Raw genomic sequence first — 23,190 nt, forward strand, 5'->3', positions numbered from 1 at the left:
GTAGCTGCGCTGTTTAGCAAGCACAGATGAGTTAGGCAAACAATGGCTCACTCTGCCCAGAGGCTTTGGTTTAATCTTGAGCATTTACCCATTTAATATGAGACAGGGCAGAAGTTGGTGCAGTGGGGAACTGGCAGCACAGACCTCTTTGTACTTCTTGACTTGCCTTCTAGGAGTAGTGACTGGAAGCACACCTCTGCAGAGAGTCAGGATGCTTTCGGTGAATTGCATCTACACCCAGATTTTTGTGGAAGGAGCTCTGGCTCTTCTCAAGCTTAGCCTCCTCCATATGTGCTGACTGTGGGATGTTGCTGAACTAACTTCTGTCTCCTTCAGGTGGCTGATATAGAGCATGTGTCTCTTAAGAAAAAAAAAAAAAAAGCCTTGTCCTAGGTATCTCACTTGGCCACAATCAAAGGACTCAGGATGGGAGAATTCCTACGGTGAGGAAAATGATAGCCGTCAGGCTGGATGATCTCTGACTTCTCAGCTGTCAAGGGAATCAAGTGCCTTCAGAAAAGGATGGTGCTAAGCGACAAGTACTCAGAATGATTTCTGAATAGATGATACTGGCCTCTAATTGTAATGTTCAGTGACCTTATTTCATGAGTTGGCTCCTTTCCACGTTGCTAGCTGGCTTTTGCTGCTTAGCATAGGTAAAATGAATTAGTGATTTTTGTATCTTGGTAGATGGAGTCTGCTGTGGGATCCCTGACTCAGGGGAAGGGGAGTGTAGGATGCAGGAGCAGTAGTGGATATAGAAGAGAAAGAAAATTACAAGCAGAGATCAGAGTGTTTTCTCTCTTGCAGAGAGAATATGACAACGTGATACACCCAAGTCATAGGTAATACATGTTGACAGGAGGTCATGATGAAAGCTTGTGTTCTTTCCAAACTGTGTAGCTATGTTATTCCTAAACTAGACAGAGAGGATATCAGTCTTCAGGACCATCAGTCTAGCAGTAAATTCACACACAATTAAAAATCTATCATGCATATTGTGGTGTTCTTGAGAAGTACCACAGAGAAGACTGCAGAATTTCAACCCTCTTTTCAAGAGTCAAGAGGTCTTCCAAGTTAAAAAATGAGAAACGCCTGGGGAACAAAATTTTCTGGTAGGTGGGTCATTAGATATTTGACAAGATTAAACAGGTCTAACAAAATAAAACAATTACTTTATCAAGTAGTTACTGGATTGAGGGGATTTCACAGGGTGTTCTCACCTTCAGTGTTATCCAGGATCCTGTGACCTGTTAGTTGGGAGGAAGGCAATTCAGTAATCTGAAGTGGTTTTTGTTTTCTTTTTCTCTAGGATATGCTTCTGTCTCAAAAATGGCTCTGGAGGGTTCCTTCAGCTGCTGGAATGGAACGGCAATCAGGCTGGGGAAGGCGTGTGACTTCATCAGGGACTGCACTGAGGGAGAAGATGAGGGAGATATGTGCAGTGAGTAAATCCAACCCCCCAGGCTGCATCCTCCTTTTTCAAAAGCATTGATTGTTTTGAATTTTAATGCCTGAGACTTTAGCACTAATAGACTAATTCACTACTATCAAAAGACCAGTATCCTCCACAACACATGCAGTTTGTCTGGATGTCTGCCTGGAGCAGACCATTTAATATGTTCCTGTACTCGCCTGCATTAGTTCTGCAGCAGGTTCTTAAGATGCTCTTAGTGCTTCATCTCTTCCGAAGTCCTGATCAAAAATGCAAAGAAAGTATAGCCTGAATAGCTAGATGCCTTACAGAATTATGAAATGCGTAGTTTGTTAGAGCCTTTAATCAAAATGTAGCACAGCATGTAGCAGAAGGGAGAGGAAGGAGAAAACTTCTAAGATGAAAAATGAGGAGAGCCAGTAGCTTGTATTTGACCAATTCCTGTGTCTTTGTAATTCCTGTTGTTTTCTATCCTCTCTTCAGCAGTCAGTAGTCTAATAAAATACAGCAGAAGACAGATAGCAGCCTGAGTTTTCTGAAAACTTGCTGTGCCTGAATACTTTGTAATTGTGCTGAATAACCTAGATACTTTAGGACCTTCTTGAAGATGCCTTATCTCTTTTTCTACACTGCTACATGTTCTACCTCCAGCATCTTTCCCTTTGCCAGGCTACAGATAGTTAGGAGTGGTGGATTGTCAGCCATATGGTTATCCACAGGGCAAATACATCAAGAAAAATAATTGTTGAGAGTTCATCATTTACCAATTTAAATTGTATGTGTCATAGCTGATCTAGCCTATGGACTTTGATCAACAGAGCTGCATTGATTTGGTATGCAAAAAATGTGTTCCTTGACCAAAATACCAGTACCGGCAAAAGCCTTTGGAATAGAAGAACCAATTATTCTCAGTTTAGCTTTCATATGTGACAGCTAAAGCAGGGGAGAATTTGGGTAAGGTCATTCAAACAAGCTGTGTTGATGTAGGTGATGTCTAGACTAACGGTCCTTTGCTGTTTCTAGCATAAACATAAGAGTGACACACAACTTCTAGCAAATTCCGGTTCTTTCCTGCTAACAAAGAAATAAAGTAACATATTTTATTGGAGTGGAGAACAGTGGTTTGACCAGGGATCATCTAGTAAACTAGTTAAAAGCTTGAAATGATATGCTTTTCCATCATGTTAGACATTGTTACTATTTGAAATTAGATTAATTAACAACACACACTCAGAGAACATTAGATTCACTTTCATAGGAACAGTGTCATCACTGCGGACTTGCAGCTCCTTAGAACCGATAATGCTGCATATTAGTAGTATTGAAACCTACTTTTTGCCTAAAGAGCTTTAAAACAAAGCTCTAAAACTTCGTAATGTTATTTCTATTGTGTTCTATACTTTAATTAAAAAACCCTATTAAATTATAATAATCAGAATCTTAAATACATTTTCATTTAATTGGAAGTAGAGTAGTATTATTTACCATCAGCTATATGTCCAGGTACAGTTGTGTCTGTCTGCTATAAATGGCTCTGCCTTGCGAGGGTAATCCTGTCTATACCAGTGGGAACAGCAGAGCTTACAAGGTGGAGTTGTACCGCTCATGGATGCAGACTAAATACCACATATATATCTCTGTATCTAAATACCACTAAATATCACATATCAGGAGGCTGGCACTGCTTTTGCCCTTAGCTGCCACCCTGTATCCCATGGTGAGCCAGTGGTTATATGACGAATCCCTCTCTCATATACGTTTTCCACAGGGGTTGGTTTGCTTGCCTTTTCCCCCTCCATGCAGCATTCATCTGTAGCTATTTGCATGAAGCAGTGTAGCACTTACAGTTGTGTCAGCAAAGAATGTACTGAGAATGTAAATGAGAAAATCTAAAAAAGCAGAAGATACTTACCGCCTGTTTAGCAGAGTGTCACTTCCTAGCTTGAGGAGAAGACCACGCAGCTTGTGTTCAACCACAGGTACTGGGAATGGGAGTTCTTCATTTCGGCCAAAAGGCCCAAAAAAGCACCATCTTCCAACAAAGCAACAAAAAAGACTGGCTTGCCTTACCAAGAGCTCGGGTTGTGGGTATGTCTGCTTATGCACTTACAAGCCTGCTCAGTTCTATGGCTGATTTCTCTGCTTTTGCCTCTTTACTGTGTTGAATATTGTTGGCATAAAACTTCTTACACAAACCAGAGAAATGATCCTATGTTTTAGATGTCAGTTACATCTGCATGGCAGCCTAACACAAAACATATGTCATCTCTCGGCATTTTAGCTGTCATTTTACTCCCGAGCAACGCAGATGTTTTCATCAGCAAGTGTGACAAAAAGTGATTCAGATATATAAAGCAGAGAAAGGGGTTTCCCAAATGCTTCTGCTTATACAAAAGAGTTGTCAGAAAAAGGTATAGCCATGCTCAAAACTGAGACGAGAGCTTTTAAAATTACCATTAACCAAAGGGTTCTATCTTTGAGCTTCAAGAAGATATTGGGGCTTTTTTCCTTGCACAGTCTTTTAGCTGTGCAGGTACTGATTTTTTTTTTTTCTTCCTATTCATTTGATTTTTGTTCCTTTCTTAGCTAAAAAAAAAATCTCCCTAAAGCCTGCTGTTTGTTAACATCTCTTTACTTATTAATGGCCAATGAAATGTCATGGTGCTTGTTCCGCATGCAACCAATTAGTCTGTGTAGAGAGTGTAAAATCAGAGAGGGATGACCCCTAGAGAAAAGCATGTTGCTGTTTGAGTCATAATCAAATATTCTTGCAGGAGCAAAAGACAGCTTCAAAGAGGCGGATGTGGAATTAGATGCCAAACTGTGTTGATTTCGGATCAGACATACAGATTTAACAGACTGATGGAAGTCCCATGCTGGAAATTACTTTGCAGAAGCATACTTTGCAGACAAACATTAAGACTTCACATAGTGGTAGTCTTAGGTCTTTACTAGTAATTTCATCTATGGATTATAATTTACTGCAAAAAACCCCCATACTTCCTCTTACTGTAGTAATCATGCATGTAATATACCTGGTATGGTACAAGACAAAGATGAAAATTCAAATTATGTACTAGTGCAGATTGGCAGAGCTCTGCTTTACAGAAAGGGAGAATTTGTTTCAGTAGTTTTATACTTTTCTTTTTAGTTAACAGTATCTTGGATTTTGGTTCAGTAATCTTCTGTTGCAGGGCAGCAAGTCTGGGCAAAAATAAAAATTTTACTGAAAAAAAAGTGCATATACTTTTGGCTAGTCCAAAATTATTTAAGTTTCTGTCTCAAATTCACCAAAATATTTCAGTCTGGGAAAATATTGGTTAATCCGTCAGAGTATGTTAGGGAAGTAATGGCTATATTTAAAAAAAAAATATATTAAAAAGAATGGAGGTGCTGATAGTATATTTATTATCTAGAGACCCAGAACTTAGAGGATTCACTCAGGATATGACAAACCCAGGACTGATTCTTTCTTCTGCCTAAGTGAATTTGAATGCATATTTCCTATTTCCATGCAGTTTCCAAGACTGTGGTCTGGAGTTCTGGTCTACTTCAGAAGAAAATGGTTACTCAAGTCTCTCCTGGGGTTGCTCTTCTCCATTTTATAAATTTTATCTGGAATAGGGATTGAAAGTAATGTCCTCCATCTTTCAAATAGATTTCATAACCACTTGGTTATAGGGTCATTTTCGCTCTTTGCCTCATTGGATATTTAAGGATGTTAAACACATTGCCAGGTGAGATAAGGAAGGCTAGCATCTGATTCATGAAAGGAGTGACTCAGGCTGTGCTGTGTCGTTGGAGGAGTGCATGCACACATCTGTCAAAAGACCAGATGGCAGCTAGAATAGGAACCTATAAAGTTTGAATTTGTGATAACATGAGTAAGTGACCAAAAAAGCATAGATAATTAATTCTACAGGGGCCAGTTTACTTCCCAGGCAAAAATGCATGAAGAAACCACTGGATTAATTTATATCCTAGTGATAGATACAGCCCAGCAGAGTCTCCCTGCAAGCAAAATGATGAAGTAGCAACCTGTTGCCATGCTGTGCTCTCTTAAGGTTCCTGTCTTGCATACACTAATCCTTTTGCTTCTTTCTTGATCAAAAGCTGTACTTTTAGCAACAAATTCTAACCTCTGGCAGTTCTGAGCTCAGCAAAGCCTTCTGGCATTAAAGGATAACTCTTTGTTGACTGTTGAAAAGTATTTTCCCTTTTTATGCTTCATTTCTGGTAGAATTTGGCTGACCAACTTTGCTAGCATAGAGACAGCCATTGAAACAAACTCATGTTTAAGATTCATGTGCTTCTTTAAACTGTTTGAGTAGCTGATCTATTTGGCTTCTGAGATTTCCTCCTAAATTTGGTAAAGGTCCATACATAATATCAATACATCAGTAAGTTTGCAGATGACACCCAGTTGGGTGGGAGTGTTGATCGGCTCGAGGGTAGGGAGGCTCTGCAGAGAGACCTGGACAGGCTGGAGCGATGGGCTGAGGCCAACTGTAGGAGTTTCAATAAGGCCAAATGCCGGGTGCTGCCCTTGGGCCACAACAACCCCCAGCAGTGCTACAGGCTTGGGGAGGAGTGGCTGGAGAGCTGCCAGTCAGAGAGGGACCTGGGGGTGTTGATTGACAGCCGGCTGAACATGAGCCAGCAGTGTGCCCAGGTGGCCAAGAAGGCCAATGGCATCCTGGCTTGTGTCAGAAATAGCGTGGCCAGCAGGGACAGGGAAGGGATCTTACCCCTGTACTCGGCACTGGTGAGGCCGCACCTCGATGACTGTGTTCAGTTTTGGGCCCCTCACTACAAAAAGGACATTGAATTACTCAAGCGTGTCCAGAGAAGGGCAACGAAGCTGGTGAAGGGTCTGGAGCACATGTCGTACGAGGAGCGGCTGAGGGAGTGGGGTTGTTTAGTCTGGAGAAGAGGAGGCTGAGGGGAGACCTCATCGCCCTCTACAGCTACCTGAAAGGAGGTTGCAGAGAGCTGGGGATGAGCCTCTTTAACCAAGTAATAAGTGATAGGACAAGAGGGAATGGCCTCAAGTTGCACCAGGGAAGGTTTAGACTGGATATTAGGAAGTATTTCTTTACAGAACGGTTTGTTAGGCGTTGGAAGGGGCTGCCCAGGGCGGTGGTGGAGTCCCCATCCCTGGAGGTGTTTAAGAGTAGGGTTGACATAGCGCTGAGAGATATGGTGTAGTTGGGTTCTGTTAATGTTGGGTTGATGGTTGGACTGGATGATCTTCAAGGTCTTTTCCAACCTAGACGATTCTGTGATTCTGTGATAACAGAGTAGTCTTTTATGCTTGTGTCCTTTATAGTATGGGTCTGGAATTTCACCCAAAATTTTAAACTGTAGTATCTAGTTGATTTACACCTAGTTTTGAATCAAAAGCCCACTCTATCTGCTTCATAAATTATTCCAGTTGCTAATTTTTCATGCTATTAAAAGAAGAATCTGAGTTAAACAAAATAAAACTTAAACTTACTTAGATTTTGCTTGAAAGGCAATTCATTATGAAGGCTTGAAAATATTTGCTTAGGAACAAGTTTAACACCCTACAGCTTTTCTGTACTTCATCACTCAAATAAAAGCAGAGACTCTTACGTTCTCACAGTGCTCCAATCTCACTGGATTTCTCTATTCTTCATCCTATATCCACAAGCTGTATCTTCATCTTACTAAGGTCTAATTCTTTTCAGGTTTCTGTCACTAATGATAATATCCAACATGGCAGATTTCAATAGGCATAACTCCTGCCTCCTCATTTACTTGATTTTCCAATAAAGTCAGATTAGCTTTCCCTCATCAGTGCAGCGTCTGCGCTAATGTGAGTTTGAATTATAAACATTCAGAAAATTGAGAAGTAGATGTTGACAAGAGAAGTGTTAACCAGAGAGGTGTTTGTGGAGTAGCAATATGTGGAATTGTAGGTGCTGTATGTATTCAAAGTAAGAAAGAGCAGCAGAGAAAATGCATCCAGTGCACGGGACATCTGAAAAATCATAAAAAATTAATTTGTGGAGGAGGAATGGAATGTTCTGGGACAGTAATAGCTTCTTATTTATGCCCTTACTTGTTCATCAACAGTGAGCTTTTTCTGGCCTCCAGGCAGGGATTGCTACTTAGATGACTCCTCCTGCTGCTCTGACTTGTTTACATCATCCTAGATAGCGTATGGCCATGAAATGAATTCGGTTGGACACTGAGCCAAGCTGTTTCAGTAGAAATTCAGGACACATTATAATTTGTCATTTTCTTTGGATCCCAGCCTCGGGCTGCGCAATGAAATATAATCAAGTTCTGTAGAGGGGTAAAACACAAGGAAGCACTTCTCTGCTTAACAGCTTCACATTTAAAGACCAGGCTGAATGAATTCAAAGATTTTTAAAGGGAAAAGCTTGAAAAAGCCTTAACTCTGGTCTAGGTTTTGATATTTTCATAACAGATTTGGGTGCTTGCAGAAAATAACAGTAAAACATGGCGCTCACCTCCATGTCAGGTTCCAGGTTCAAATTTGGCCCTACTAAAAAGCCACAGATGTAAGATTTGTTTCAGTTTCCTCTGTGAAGTGAGTTGTGATTCAGGCTCCTAGAAAATCAAATATTTCTGGTCTAGGTGCTGCAGTTGTGGTGTTCCCCAGCTGTTTTCTCAGATTAGACCAAGGAGCAGGTGCATGTGCCACTGACAATGAATTGCCTTTTGAGGTGTGTGAGTCAAAGCTGAGCCCTGTGAGCAGGTGTTTAATTGGTCTGCAATCTCAGCCAGGGGGTTCTGCTGATATTTAAACATTTTGAATGATCTGGAGTTTGAATACTGGTGCCTCAGTGTCTGACATCCACTTTATAGATAGAAAATTTCAGAGGGAAAAATTTTAATAATCACAACAAAATCTGAGTTCAGGAACCTCCTCTTCTCATAGAGAAGCTAATGAAATTGCCAGTATCACCTGACCAGCAGATTCTTTTGCTTTAGGAGTTTGTAGTCTATCCTACATTGTGTAAGTGAAGAAATTTTTATTCTAATTTTAACAAGCATTTGAAAGGAAAAAATTAATTTCCTGGGTATGTGGTTTTATAATGTGTTTGCACATGAAATTTCATTTTTATCTTGCAATTTTAAACAGATTTCCTGTATTATTTTCCTTTCTTTCAAAAAAAAAAAAAAACCCAAACAAAAAACACACACCAAAAAAGTAGATCATTTTAGGAAAAGTTTAGGGGAACAGGGAAGGAGAAAACAAATATGGGCTAAACTGGTTTTTAGTACAGATTTGAGTACACAGTGCTGTAAAAACTGTGAGAAGTCAGGAATATCATCATTCCTTTTACAGGTACATCTGTTCGTCACAGCAGTTTTTCTAGTTTATTGGAAGAAGGACCACCCCCACTGAGCAAGTGTGTTCAGGGAGTTTGTACTGCCAGCCCCAAGGACTGGTTAGTCTATATAGCAGGATAAAATGACTGCTTGCTCTTCTTTACTTCCCTTCTGGCATCTTTAATGCCTAACATAACTCTATATTAAAAGGGCACCTCTTTCACCCAGGCTGGCTTTGTGCTCTACCTTTTTCCCCATAAAACCCAGTTTGTGCCCTTTTATTACTGGGAAGCCTTCTGGTACCTGGCAGAGTTGTCAGCTGCACCCTGAGTGCAGAATCTGTAGTAAGGATCATTATGGACTCACTAAAAGTGAAAATCATGTTATAGTGGTGGTGATTTTACATGGCGTTTTATGTTTTCTGCTGAGGTTACTTAATAAGTACAAAATCTGGCCTCATGTTGAAGAGGAGAATTGCAAAAATAGAACTAGACAACAGTAGAAATTAGGGAAGAGGCAGTAAGGATTCATTGAGGATGATGGGAAAAAATATTTCATGAGTTTTGAAGGAAGTGGGTGATTCATGGCCAAGTAGACAATGTTTACCTATGGCAATATAAGTGCATGGATCAGGGCAAAAAGAGCAGTACTTTGCACGCTTATAAGAAGAACTTGCAATGTGGGTAGATAAGGAGATGGAAGGCATGAAGTTACCTTCTGCTTTGAATGAGATGACTATTACTTTAAAACTAGTTAATTTAAAGGCAAAAAGCTAGTGTATCTATTGTTTGGAGCTGGAAACTTGCCTGAAATCCTAAGCCTGTGACAGAATGAGTGGGCTTCAAAGCCTGAAAGTGTGGTTTAAAATAAACTATCCTCTTTTCATCCATTCTTCTCACCAAACAGATTCACAGGTGCAAAAACTGAGGCACAAAAGGATTCAGTGCTTTACCGAAGACTGCATCAGTGCTCCCAGAGAGAAGAGGTCATGCTGCTGAGCTGGGCTGACTAGAGACCTAGACTGTAAGGGAGGGGAATCCTGTTAGGAACTTATCTCTCTCAGAGATTTCCTTCTGTGGGGCTGCAGAAGCAGTGATTAGGAAGCCATCTCCAAGATGCAACATTGAGTGGGTTTATACCTGTGGAGCTGTAGACACAGGGTATTTAGGAGACCCCATAGTGTACACTGAGATGTGTCCTCTCACTCGGGTCTGTCAAAGTGTGGGGGAGTCACTTAGTCACAGTCTGGGAGTTTCCCTTGCCACCACTTTCCCCACCGTTAGGCATGTGCATCACTCCACACAAAAGGACTGAGTAGCTGTGGAGGTGCCCGCATGCCCTGGGCAAACCAGGTCAGAATAGTCATTGCAGCTTCTCTGTGTGCCCAGGAGTCTCCTCAGCTCACCTGGATTCTTCTGTATGTGTCTGTGTCTTTCCCTCTTGCAGAAAAGCTTCCCTCTGGCTTTTACTGTTCGTTTGAAGAAGGGGACTGCGGCTGGATGCAGGGCTCCTCTGCATCCCATCCTTCTCCATGGCGAATTGGAAGCCCGGAGCACAACCGTTTTCCTTCAACAGAAGGTGTGTGAGAGTAAATAGTAAGTGCAGAGAATGAACATCAGCGATCAAAAAAGATACGCAAATGGTGGGGAAAGGGAATAAAACACAAGGCATGTTTTCCTGTGTACTTACGTATACAGCCTCCAGTGAAACCAAAGTCATTTTTCTACCCTAAGTGCTTTGAGCAAAAGACTATCCTGCTCGCTTCCTGTTTTGAGGGTACAGAGTGGTAGCTCAAGTCTCCACAACTGACACCAGATACAAATCTTGACCCTTTCTAAACAACTTCACACCAAGTGTTCATCTGCATGACCCTCCTCCATACTCATCTGTTTTTTTCTTTCTGATTTTCCGATTTACTTTCTCTGTTTCTCTGTACTGCTTCTTTTTTCCCCTGCTCGCATCCTAATTTTCCTTCTCTTTGTTCCATTGTCCCTTGGGTTCCACTTCTATGTATAATTACTGTATACTTGGTTCCCCTACCCAACTCCCAGTAGTTCATTTCTAATCCTTGTACAAACCACTGAAGGTTTATACTTTGGGCACTAAACTACTGCTGGTTGAGTTTTGGCAAACAGGCTACCTGCCAGGATAAGCTTTTTTCCTAATGCAATAATGTAAATCATTGGAGGCATTTATTGCTGAGGCACAGACAATCTAAAGGGAGACAATAATAACACAGAGTTAATAGTGTATAATCCCAACATTGCTTTAGAAAGTTAGATCCAGAGTTAAACATGAAGAGTAAGATTCTCTACCTCTGTGTGAACTGGTATAGGCTACAGTGCAGCTATTTTGATTTATGCCATCTGATGGTTTAGCCCACAGTATTACAGACCCCAAAGTGTTGGAAGCATAGGTAAACACGAAGGCAAAGAGCTAGAAAGAGGGTACTGTGAGGAGCTGGCAAGTGCTGCTGATTCGTGATTTGTCTGTGCTGTAGTGGCAGTTTCAATGAAAGCCCAAATAACTGGGTATTTGGTAGCGGTAACAAGTAGTGGTACCCTCCTGGGCTGGAGGGCAGAGCTGAAACAGCTCAAATGCACACCTTTTCATGCAGAGCTGCCAAGGTAAAACCCTAGTGTCGCTACTGCCCTTGTTCCTCTTGTTACAACAAATGATTAAAGGAGCAAAGAGGCCTCCAGCTGCATTAATATTACCCTGGTGGTATTTTGCCATAGCTGTATTTTGTTTTGGTTTTGGACAGGATAAATATTCTCTTCCAAGTTACTTTTTTGTTCATAAAAGATACATGTTGTTATTCAGCCTTGCAAGAAGAATGAATCTGAAGTCATGGAGCAACGGAAGATAGCTGTAGGGGGGAGGTAGACAGACTCCTTAAATGTCTTTCCCGACTATGTTTGTTGGGTAAGTGAAGCTGCATCCCTAGTAAAATGAAAAAGCATTTTGCTCTCTGGCATTCTGCTGTAGTAGGAGCCAGCTAACATGGGTTCTGAGGTGTTGTCGCAAACCCTGAAACCAGAAAGTGAGTGCTGCAGTTTGACCTTCTTCCTGCTTTTATCCAGGTTGTGCACTCCTCCTTAACACCAGCAAAGCACCAGCAGTAGCAAACACTGTCATGACCAGCACTGCATTTCCAGCTCCTTTGAGGAACTCCCCCTGTGAGGCAAGTTGTAATGTTTTCTTTTCTTTTGCAATTTACAGAGCTTTTTTGTGTGTCTGACTCTGGTTTTCAAATATAGACACTAGGTCAGTAACACAGCAACCGCATTCTCTGATGGCTTATCTATAAAATATACTTATTTAATGCCCCTGTGTGCAGGGGAAAGATATGGTTATCTGCTTGAAATACCACAAAATGTCATCTGAAAAGCCTGGCATATCCTGTCCTCATTGTATGGCCTCACATGATGTGTAACAATCTTCATAATGAGGTGTATATGCTGTAAGGGTAGGGCAGCCAGCATTACGTAAACAGAAAGAAGCAGCTTACTGCATGAACAGACATTGTATTTGCAAGATCTAAAAAAGAACAGGCTTCAGGACTGCCCCTGAGCTGCTCAGAAAATATGATGCATGCTTTCTCTAGCACAGCTGGGATTTGAGCTGGCCTTCATCATGCTGCACTTCAAACCTAGCAATCCTCGTGTAGGCCTTGTTCACAGGAGCCCTGATGTTAGCAGCAGGAGAGATAAATTCATGTAGAATGGAACCAGGTTTGTATTCAAGCACAGAAGCTATTGACAGTCATAAGACATCAACTTAAGCAAGTATATTAAAGGCTTTCCAGGCAACCCTGCACATGGTTGTCATTCCTGAGTCAGTTGTACTTAACCTTTAAACTGCAGCTTACAGAAAGATGACCTGTCTGCATCTTTTTACTCTAGTCTATAGCTTCACAGATTATATTGTCAGTGATAGAATTTATTTATGACTTATGACTTTGAACCATGGCTAGTGACTTAGAGCATTTCACATCTTGAATGGTCTCCCTGAAATGTCACATAAGCTCCTGGATCCTGGAGCAGAGGGATTTGGGAAAATTGATCGTAACAAAGCACAGTTTGGTTTTTGTTGGTTGAGCGCTGAACAGACAAAAGAATGAGACTCTCCATGATCCAGTGATCTTAAAATGCAGAAAGGACAAGAAGGGATGCATTAGAAGGTCCTCTGAAATACAAGTACGTAGAAGAATGTGTTTCTTGGGCTTGAAGTTTGCTTTGGTTCACTTCTGTTGGATATCTCAGTTCATATAGCAAAGTTCATCTGTTTTTGCTCTCTTGACATATTCATGTCCTCCTTCTTTAGGAAATACATTCTACCTTGTTTTTCCTCCCTTTTGTGACAAAGGCATGTGCAGGTTTTGAATATTTTAAGACCTTGTTCTGCTGTGGACCAGCAAGAGCGAATGTTTTTCATAATCCACCTGACACAGGAATCGGAGTGAATGATTTCCCAATATGTGTATATTTTTTCTTGTGTATACAACAGTGCAAATAATTAAACTTGCCGCTGGGGGAGAAGCTGCCATGTATTTCATCTGCTCACATGCCATCCCACCTCCGTCACTCCCCTTGGCACTTAAAAGGCATCCGGACGCATCCAGCATTGCAGCTGTCGGTAATAAAGAGTGAAGGAGTTTGGCAAGGGTTTTGTCTCTTGCCTTTTCATATAGTGTAAAAGCTTCTCTTCTCAATGAGCCCCTGGTGGCTTCAAATTCTATTTTACTGGAACAATCTGTCTGTGAGCAGAATAATTTAATTCCACTTTTCAGCACAACACAGAGGAGAAAGGAGATATTCCCCCCCCATGCACTTATTCCTCCAGTAGGTGCCAACAAACTTCCTTATAGTGAAATTATAGTCAGAAAATAGGTTGTGAAAATATCATAATGCTGTCCTGTATTTATTCACCCTCAATCACTTCCTGATTGAACTGGCTCAAGTTCAGGCACTAAAAGATGAGTTTTCTTCTACCTGTCACTGCTGACAGCTCCACCTGGCATGTCACAACCAGGACAGATTCTCTGGCAACTGAAATCCCACTGACAAAACTCACTCATGATTCATGTGGCAAAGGGACCTCAGCAAGTGTGTGCGAATTAGAGCCATTTATTCTTCCACAGTCAGAGCAAGCCATAAACCTGTCCTCCCTCTTGTATTTGATCCAGCTCATGTGATCCTTTAGATATCTGCTTGCTCTCCTTGCGTGTTCGCTTACATAGTGGCTTGTTCTGACAGCTGGTTCCAGCACCCCAGAGAGATTCGGCTCAGATTCACATCCTGCACCTATATATATTAATGATGGAGGCTGTCCTTAAGCCTGTCATTTAACATCCTTCCTTCTCCTTGTATGCCGTGTCAACCCCCATATCAACATGCCCAGCTCAGCTGAACTCCTGGGGGTGAGACTGAGTGTGCTGCCCCACCACTCAGGTCGCTCACCTCTCCTGGGGGAGTGGAGCCTTACCCCTGCTCTGGGCATGGGACTTTATCAGAGGCCATATGCTGCAAGCCCTGAGAGCGACAAAGAGGCCAGCAGACGTCCCCAGTTTGCTGATCTTGACTCCCCTCTCTTCTCTCCCTGCTACGTGGAAGCTCTGGGGCACTACTAGACCCACTGTTTACTGAAGCTACTATTTTCTCCCCTTATCCCTTAATTTGCTTTTATTTTATCCACTCATGTTAGACAATTACACCCACCATAGCAAATGCTGACACCCTGCCTTTTAGCCTGAGGTGTTCATAGGAATTAATTACTTCAGCCTCAGCATGAGGAGCATTACCTGCTGCAGTGCTCTTTACCAGGCTGGAGGATCCTGGGGTTTGGCCAGAATGTCTGTGGAACCAGGACTGATAAGGAAACAGACAAGCAGTCCACAGTGGGTGCCAGCCACAAAGAGTTTGCTAATGCTTCAGGCTTGTTTTTTCTCCCTCAGCCTGGCTGTTTAATCTTCCACTGTGATAGACTGGCAATGGTGATGACTGAACAGTCTGAGAAAATGACTGCTAACGCCCTGGAGTCTTGTGGGGTGACCTGGTCCAAACACCTGTCCTGCTGAGGTTCTGGGCAGCTGTTTGCAGCAGTGCTGACGCTAGAACATGGAGACTTCAGAGCCTGGATGATCCTTGGCATACATATTGCCACTAAGTGCAGGACAAGCTCGACCCTCCATCTTTGTGCTCTCTCCAGCCTGAGGTCAGTCATCAGGAGCATGCTGGGCTGCTTGCAGGCTGTGCTCCCCTAGGATTTACTCCCTGTGGGAGGCTCCTCATTAACTCAGAAAGGGAAAAATCAGCCTGACCTACTCTGTACTGCCCCACACATGCATCAAAAGATGAGAAGAGAGTAAAAATGAATGCAGGAGATACCATAATAAACACAGCCTCTACTTTCCCACACATGTTTGGGATTGGCCCTAATATGCCTTGCACTTTGTGTATAGCTTTGTATTGCACTTTGGTCCTGTTTGTTTTGAGCAGCTTTATGTTTTCATTTTCTTTGTTCTTCAGTGCTTTTGGCAGGTCAGAGCGGTTAGTTTGTGATGCTGCCCTTTGTTCTTGGTTCAGTTAGTTTTTCTCTTTCTTTTTGTTGTTTTATTAAATCTTGGCTAGAGTATGCTGGCTTCAGAGAATCTATCTTGTTTGCAGTCCAGACAGTCTTTGTTATGTTTTTCATGTTGCACATTCAGTGGAGTCCTTTGCCTATTGACCCCATTAACTGTGTGTTTAAAACCTGATTTATATGGAAGAGGGAAACTGTGGCACTTCTACTAAATCTTGGGGGAATGCAGAAAGTGGTACACGGGGTCTATGAAGAGATGCTCCATTACCCTGAAGTAGCCAGAAAGGGGAGATGCAACAAAAAGCTCAGGGAACGCTTCAGGAACCAAACTGAGTCACAGTAATCAAGAGTGAAAATCTTTTAACCCACGTGTAAAAGTTCATTGGAAACAAAACACGTGTAATTGAGCATAGTAACGGACATAAAGTGTGAAGAATTAATCCAAACAGTGGCCTGATTTAAAGGCAGAATTTATAGAGCTTGAGCAATATTCGCCCCTTCTCCTCACACTGTGATTCCCCTCCTCTTAGTGGGAATCAGTTGGCTTGCACAAGGCCAACAGGGCAAAGAAGATCGTGGGGTGGTTAGAAGAAATCCATATACATGTCATTAGAAGCTTTACTGCTGTCTGGGAATCTGGGAAACCACATTGCAATTAAAGTCCAGGGGAAGTGCTATCTTCTCAGACATCGCCCATGGCAAAACTAAATTGCTTTGTCACAGTTGATAGCCCCTAGGTGTGCACAGTTTCCAGGCTGTAATGACCACCTACTTCTCAGTACTTTGCAAAGATGTCACAGAGCTGACACAAGAGTGTTGCAGGTGTCCAGGGAGCTCACCTTCATGTGGAAGCTGGAGACTCAGTTCTGGCTCCCCACATCTGGACAACGAGGCAATCCTGTCTCCCTCAGTCCCAGCATTGTTGCTGTACGAGTGCAGAGTCACGTACATTGACTTGCTTTTCATTCCATTTTTCAGAGATGCTCCCTGCCGTCTGCATCCTCAGGCTTTGAAAGATACTGTGGTGCCTGTAGATCACAAGAGTCATAAATGTGTCTTCCCAAAGTGTTTGGGCTTCTGTCATAAAAAGATGTAAGACCAGGTCCAGGACTATTGCATTCTGTGAGGGCTTGGTACAGTGTGTACCTGCCTGGGCAGCAGTGGTTATATCTATCCTGTGACATTTCATTTTGTGGTGGATTATGACTATTACTTCTGTTTGAAAGTCACTGCAGAAACATGAACAGTCTGGACACTGATTTTTAGAAAGGCTGTGCTCTGCTCAGCACAAGGGAATCTGTGATAGACCTTCGTGCCATATCTGAGAAGTAAAAGCCATGCAAACAATTTTGGTCTAGGCTATAATAGAGGAGGAGAAAACAACAGAGGTGGTGTTGACTGCATGATGATGAACTTGAAATTAGCCTTAAATGTTATTGCATGCAGCTCCACAAAAGGTGACTCTTTGCAAGAGGGACTACATTGTGGCTGGGAGCCAGATTATTTCATTTTTCTGTTAGATCCTGGGTCAAACATTTTAAAAGGTATAGTTGTGCTGAAAAACAGTGGAAACAGATTCCTATGATAGTAAAAGCATTTTGTGCCTTTGGCCGTGTTTAAAATAATTAAAATCTTTTTCTGATGCTATTTTGACATTTCAACTAACTATTTCTTGAAAGGCACCATTATGTTGTATAAGTAAGTACTAAATGATCCAGGCTTCTTTTAAGCCTGAAATTACTTTTTGAATGTAAACATACTCTCTCTAGAAAATAAACATAATATGTTGATGTAAAACAGGATAGTTGAAGTTTGCCCCCTCATTCAGGTTTATAGATATAAAGATACTTTCATCCTCTGTGGTTATTAATTCAGTTCTCCTTCCTATGCAAAAGTGTTGGGTTTTTTTTTTAAACATGTAAATCAATAATATAAATCATTCCTTGAGTTCAATCTGAGCGCCGTGTTGATACCTGCAGAGCATCTCTTTCTCCTCTATTCCTTGAGCTTTGAATAACTTAGAAGGCTACATGGTAATAACATTGACTCAGAACATTTATGAGCATGAAAAATGCAACACAGATATGCCTCTAGCGCAGCCTTTCATGTGCTTTATATTGCAGAATGTTGTTAGCATACTTTCTTTATTTTAAAGTGTTGTTTTTAAAATCTGTACAGCTTATTCACTGTTATCTGTCTTTATGTTTTCTTGCTTCCTTTGCCACCTGCCTTCTGTGTCATTGGATTAGAGGATCTATAATATCTGAAATTTCTTGAAGGCCTGGAAACTCCACAGTACTCTGGCAGCAATAACGCCTTCTCTTTCTTTCTCTTTTGTTGTTGTCTTTATTTTTGTTTGTTTCCTGAAATGAAGGTGCTTTTGTTAGGTTCTTGATTTTATAAAAGTAAACATAAGTAAGAAATAATGTGAAAATAAATAGCATGAGAATGTGTTCATATAAAACACAAGCTTCTCTTGCCTGCCTAGGTAAAAAGCTACATGGTCAGATCAATTAATTATCATTTTATCATTTACATAAGGTTTTTGCTTGCACATCTGAGTCCTAAGCAAAAGCAGAAGTGTCAGCAGACTACAAGAGAGACTGATCTTGCACAGTTGTTGATCTGGCCAAAAAATTGGACCAAGACCTTTTGGTCATCTCTTGTATTCATAAGAGTCCAAGTCTAGATTGCTGAGCAGTCCAAATAGGTGTCTTTGCTTGTACTGTTGTGTGCAACCATTTCTCATTTCTAGTAAGAAAAACAATATTGCCAATATGATAGACTCATGCCTCAAACGTAGTTCATATTCATGTACAAAACTTACTGAGACTTGGCAAAGGTGTCTGTAGCTATTTTATAATTCCATATAAGCCATATTCCAACTTGCAGTTTCAGTTTCTATTCAACGTTGAGGTGTTTTCCAACCTTCTTCAGTGCCTTACTTACATTTACTGGGTCAGCGCATTCACATCTGAAAACAACTTCTACTGTTTCCTGTCCAGTGAAAAAGACCCAAGATGAGAGTTACGTTTATTCACAAAATAAATCTCTGTATTTCAAGAATCTGCAGTTCCTGGTCAGGAAAATTTTGAGCAATTCCTTTGAGCAAGTATTATAGATGGGGGAGAGGGACTGGGGACATGAGAGCCAAGTAATGTGCTGTCTCACAAGATGTAAGCCTGTGGTGCAGAGTTGGAGTGTAGGTAGCAAGATAGCCACCAGTGGGATTCAACTACTGCAGTTCCTTGAGATCAGGATGCCTGTAGGCTCTGTCTTCTTAAAAATACCTGACTCCAAGTCCTGTTTGAAGAAGATTCATCTTCTCCCCCTTTCTTTGGTTACTTGTACTGAAGATGAAGCTTTTCCTGCCAGGTAGCACCATAATGCTAATAGTCAGGGGCATTGCCACTCAGAAAGGGAGGGAAAAGACACAGCAACTCTCCGGAGGCTACTGAAGACTTTTTTTGTGCTGCTGTGTGTTTCATTGGTCCTCAATCAGACATCTAAGCATCAGTTCATACTGGAATATTTCTGTCCATTAAAGTAGACTCACAGGTGTAAGCAGGTCCAATCTTCTACACAGAAGGTTCCCAGTATTTTATTTCTTTTGTGCATAAGGAAGTAAAATGCAAGTCTCAGTTCTCAGGTGGTCTTGAAATTATGCAGCTTATGTTTGAAAATCTACCCTCCTTGTTTTTCTTCACCTCTCTGTTAAACCTGCCAAGCCCTGTTGATGTTGATAAGGACTAGTTTTGTGTTCTTTCTTGGATTAATTGAGTCTCCTGTTTGTCGGTTCAGAAATTCCACAAAGTCTGAGGCTAAGGGGATTCTCAGAAGACATTGTTCCAGATGGTGTTTGCAGTAGAGTGCATGTGGCCATCTGACCCAAGTTTTGCCTCAATATGCTGTGTGTTTACCATGGGCTCTCTCTCCCTTTAATTTTCCCCAAATCAATTTAGAGCATTTCATTTACTGAGTCAGTGGGTTTGCATATGAACAGCTAATCACCAGCTATGGTGGGTTCTAAAGCTGGAAAGCAAGGTGCCGTTGAGCCAATGTCTACCTGCAATGCTTAATTAATTTCTCAGTGGTGTTTCTAGCTTCTGAATATTTTGCTGCTGGTTTAACACAGAGGGAGATGTTTGATATATAATGTTAGGGGTATGCCACCAACTGCCCAGATACAGATTTTTCCAAATGTGCCATTGCACTACTTATAGGACGCATCGTGTATGTAGTACCATCTGCCATCATTGATGCCGTATCCTGTAGAATGAATGCCAGCCCCATTCGGAAGTCTTTACTATGGTATCCAGCTCATCATCTGCTCTGGTTCACTTCAGCAGGTGTGAAAAGACCTGGACTGCCCTGCTGTGAAGCTTAGAAACCATGGAAATCACAGCCAAAAATGCCCATTTGGACACAGTGCCAGTCGATTCACTCAGAGCCAGTTCATTAGAGTCTGCATATTGCACTTTGCCAACGAGCTGATCTCCCACATCTAATGCCAACTACGTCTTTCCTTCAAACAGCTGACATGTGTGCAAAGGCATCCATTCCAATTCATCAATTGCTTCAGCTTTTGCTCTAGTGTTACGTTAATAGCTATCAAAGGCTTGCTCTTTTCTCACTTCTGACCATATAGATGTTGCCTCTTACTGTCTGGCAGGTCTTCAGAAGAGACAGAGGTCTGAAAGCCTCTGCATAGTAGGAGCTTCAGGGCTTTACCTCTCAAATTTTGAACTGTCAAAATGGCACAGTGAAATTGCTCCAACTTACCTGTATTAGAAATTTCATATGGTGCTTTACAGTAGAGTTGGCATTAGGGTCCTAAAAGTACTTCCCATATGGACTCTCAGTAAGAGGAGTTGCTTTCCCTGCTGTAGGTGCATGCTTTAAATGTCCACTGGCATTCCAAAGTTATTTAAAAAAAGAAAAAGTTTAGTCCTCATCAGTTTTCTAAGGGACATTATTACTTAAGTGGGTCTGAAAGGTATTCCAACGATATTTAATGGAGAGCAATTTTCACTGTAATTTCAATAGCCTTACTTCATAGGAACTTGAAAATATAAAATGCCCAAGTTATTTCATCTTGTCACCTGACATTAAGACTATGTATGCACTAAGAGTTAAGAGTAGCCATGCAAATGTCAAGTACGAAGGCATCAGCCTCCTATACCATAAACATTTGTCAGCAGCCTTTTCCACCAGTGTTGGTTCTGTGGGTATGAACCCAGCCCTTCTCAGCTGCCTCCCTGACCATCACTTTGTGTCGTATCTGAAGCAGTTCCTGGCATTCCTGCTTGGCTCTGCTTTTTCTCTCTGGTGTCTGTGTCATGGCCTGCTCAGATGAGGGAGACAAGTGACTTAGATTCGTTTTGGGGAGTTACAAGTCGTCTCTCACAGTCTGCAAGGTGAAAATCCTCACAATTCATCCTATGGTTTCCACTGTCTGACATTACGGAAATGAACATGGGGGTCCACAAGTCCTTTCCCAAACTTGAGGTGAGAGTGAGCTGGTAGTCAGACTTGAGCAGTGGCTTGTCTCCAGAAGTGCTGTGATCTGGAAGGCCCCTGTGGTGGTTTGATGGTTTGCTGAACCACTCAAAACCTTACACATCAGTCTTGAATGTCTGGTCAACCTAATGTAACAAAATAGATTCATGGACCCATACTTGCATATCAGTTTGTACATCTTATCAGTGCTTGTGTCATATGTGCTAGCAGTACAACAGACCCAGGAGTGATTCCAAGCAAGTGCAGTGATTTTTGGACTGGAAAGAGAGAAGAACCACAGCTAGATTTTTTGGTCTGTCATAGTGTTGCAGTGTAGTCAAAGTCACTGATGTCTTTGTAACTTTGGAGACAGGCAGGTGAACTTCACTGCTTACCTAAATTCAGTACTGATAATTAATATAATGGGTATCCAGAATTTTGTTCCACCCACCCTGAAATTGTGAGCATAAGCTAGGAATAATAGCAACACTGCTATCCTTTTGACCCCTAAATCTGACTTGGCTGCCAGAACAGAGTTACACCATGAAGTAGGAACAGCAAGCAAAATCTAGTGGTTGCATTTTATGCTGAGAAATGGATATGAACATTCTGTGCCATCAAAGAAAGAAAGTAAGCAATGTTATCAGGTATTCCTGTGTAAAATATAAATTTAATTCCTAGCCTCCTGACATAGGTGTTCGCTTTGAAGTGTTAAAAACCAGAGCACTATTTTTTAACATGCAGGGATGCTAGATACTATGCTGAACACTTTCTTGTGTCCAGAAAATCCATCATTAATGTAGCTTTAATAAATTAATTCCTTCATCATTCTCACCTCTATGGGTTATTGAGATGAGACCCAACTGCTGCATGTAATATATATGTGTATTTTATTTATGCTTTTTATCAACAAAGAGCTAGCTCTTCTTCTTCCCAAGAAAATTAGAAGACTATATTCATATAACATGGATTTCAACAGTAGCCTGATGTGGAAGGGATTGTTTTTCTTTGCATACAATGAGGGAGAGAAAGTCATAAAATTGAAAAACTACATGAAATAATTTTATATACAGGGATAAATGCATAGAAATGGGCTCAATTACATTAAATGTAACAAAAATGTTAGAAAACTAAGGTTCCCTAAGGTATTTTAATTAATAAAAAACCTAAATATTACTGAACTTTAATTGGAAAATCTGTAGAAGCTTGGAAAGAGATAAGGAAAAACTGATTTTTGCAGAGTATCTGGAGGATGAGGATATGATTACTAGTGATGCCTGCTTATTGCAGCTATTCTCCCTGTGTTTTTGCTGCTGCCAAAATATAAAAGTTTATTGCTGAAAAAGTTGTTAGTCTTAACTTGAATCTCTTAGGTGGCATCTTATGGGAGTGTGATCTTTGTACTGCAGATAACAGAGGTATTAACTTATCCCTTTAAAATTACAGACACATATGTGAAAACTAAAACGGAGATGTTTTGGACTTAATTTCACCAAAAAGAAAAGCCAGTAGTTCCAATATTGTATAGTATGTACTAAGTATTACAGGTTTCCACATCTGTGGAGTTTTCTAAATGGATTACATAAGCATAAGGGAGAGAGAATAGACTTTTTGGTGTTTAGAAAACAAAGAAATGAAAGAAGAGTTGGGAATTTTGTTAACTGTTGGCTAATGTTTGTGATGTTTAATCTCGTATGTTCTCTTTCTTCTAGCTACGAATGTCATGGCTCATCCGTGGTGTCTTGCTGGGAAATATATCCCTGGTGCTGATTGAGAACAAGACAGGAAAGGAGCAGAGCCGGACATTCTGGCATTCAGATAACAGTGAAGGTTTGGGAATATGGCAGTGGATGATCTTACCTCTCCCAGATATACTGGATAGGTATGAGTCTCCTCATCATTCTTCTGCATGGTGATCACTCATTTCATCACTAGCTACCTGACAATGAAAATGGCCAGCATCGCTCCTGGAAGTTGTTCCCTCAGGAAGTGGAAGCACTTTGTCCCCAGTTATGTCCCCTGTTATCTTCTGTTAGAGGTGGAGAATGAGAATAACTGAGTAGTTAGAGTGAAGCACCCAATTTTAGAACTCCTGAGTGATGGTCTTGGTTCACAAACCGGGTCAATGGGTAGTCTACAGCAAGGTGCTTAAATTTCTGTGTCTCCATTTCATTGACTGAAAATAATCATTCTCCTCACATACTGCTTTATGTAGCGTGTTTGATCCTCTTATGTGGTTTGCTAGAGTTGGATGTGAGCTCCATAGTTGATTTTTTTTTCTGGGTATCAAAGCCCCCAGTGTTCAATGTGTCTAGATCTGAGGATCAAAAAGATGGGAGAAGAGCCTG

General features: G+C 41.3%; 1 protein-coding gene across 1 annotated transcript in view; it reads left to right on the forward strand.

The window, feature by feature from the left end:
- ALK (ALK receptor tyrosine kinase) overlaps positions 1-23,190 on the forward strand; it is a 320,324-nt gene that overhangs the window by 236,863 nt on the left and 60,271 nt on the right. The window contains exons 6-9 of the mRNA XM_074863896.1: positions 1,313-1,444; positions 10,208-10,339; positions 11,845-11,945; positions 22,555-22,724. Of these exons, the coding sequence (XP_074719997.1) occupies positions 1,313-1,444; positions 10,208-10,339; positions 11,845-11,945; positions 22,555-22,724 (535 nt within the window). The remainder of the gene's footprint in view (positions 1-1,312; positions 1,445-10,207; positions 10,340-11,844; positions 11,946-22,554; positions 22,725-23,190) is intronic.

The sequence above is a fragment of the Strix uralensis genome, chromosome 3 (genome assembly GCF_047716275.1).
Source record: "Strix uralensis isolate ZFMK-TIS-50842 chromosome 3, bStrUra1, whole genome shotgun sequence".
Taxonomy (NCBI): Eukaryota; Metazoa; Chordata; class Aves; order Strigiformes; family Strigidae; genus Strix; species Strix uralensis.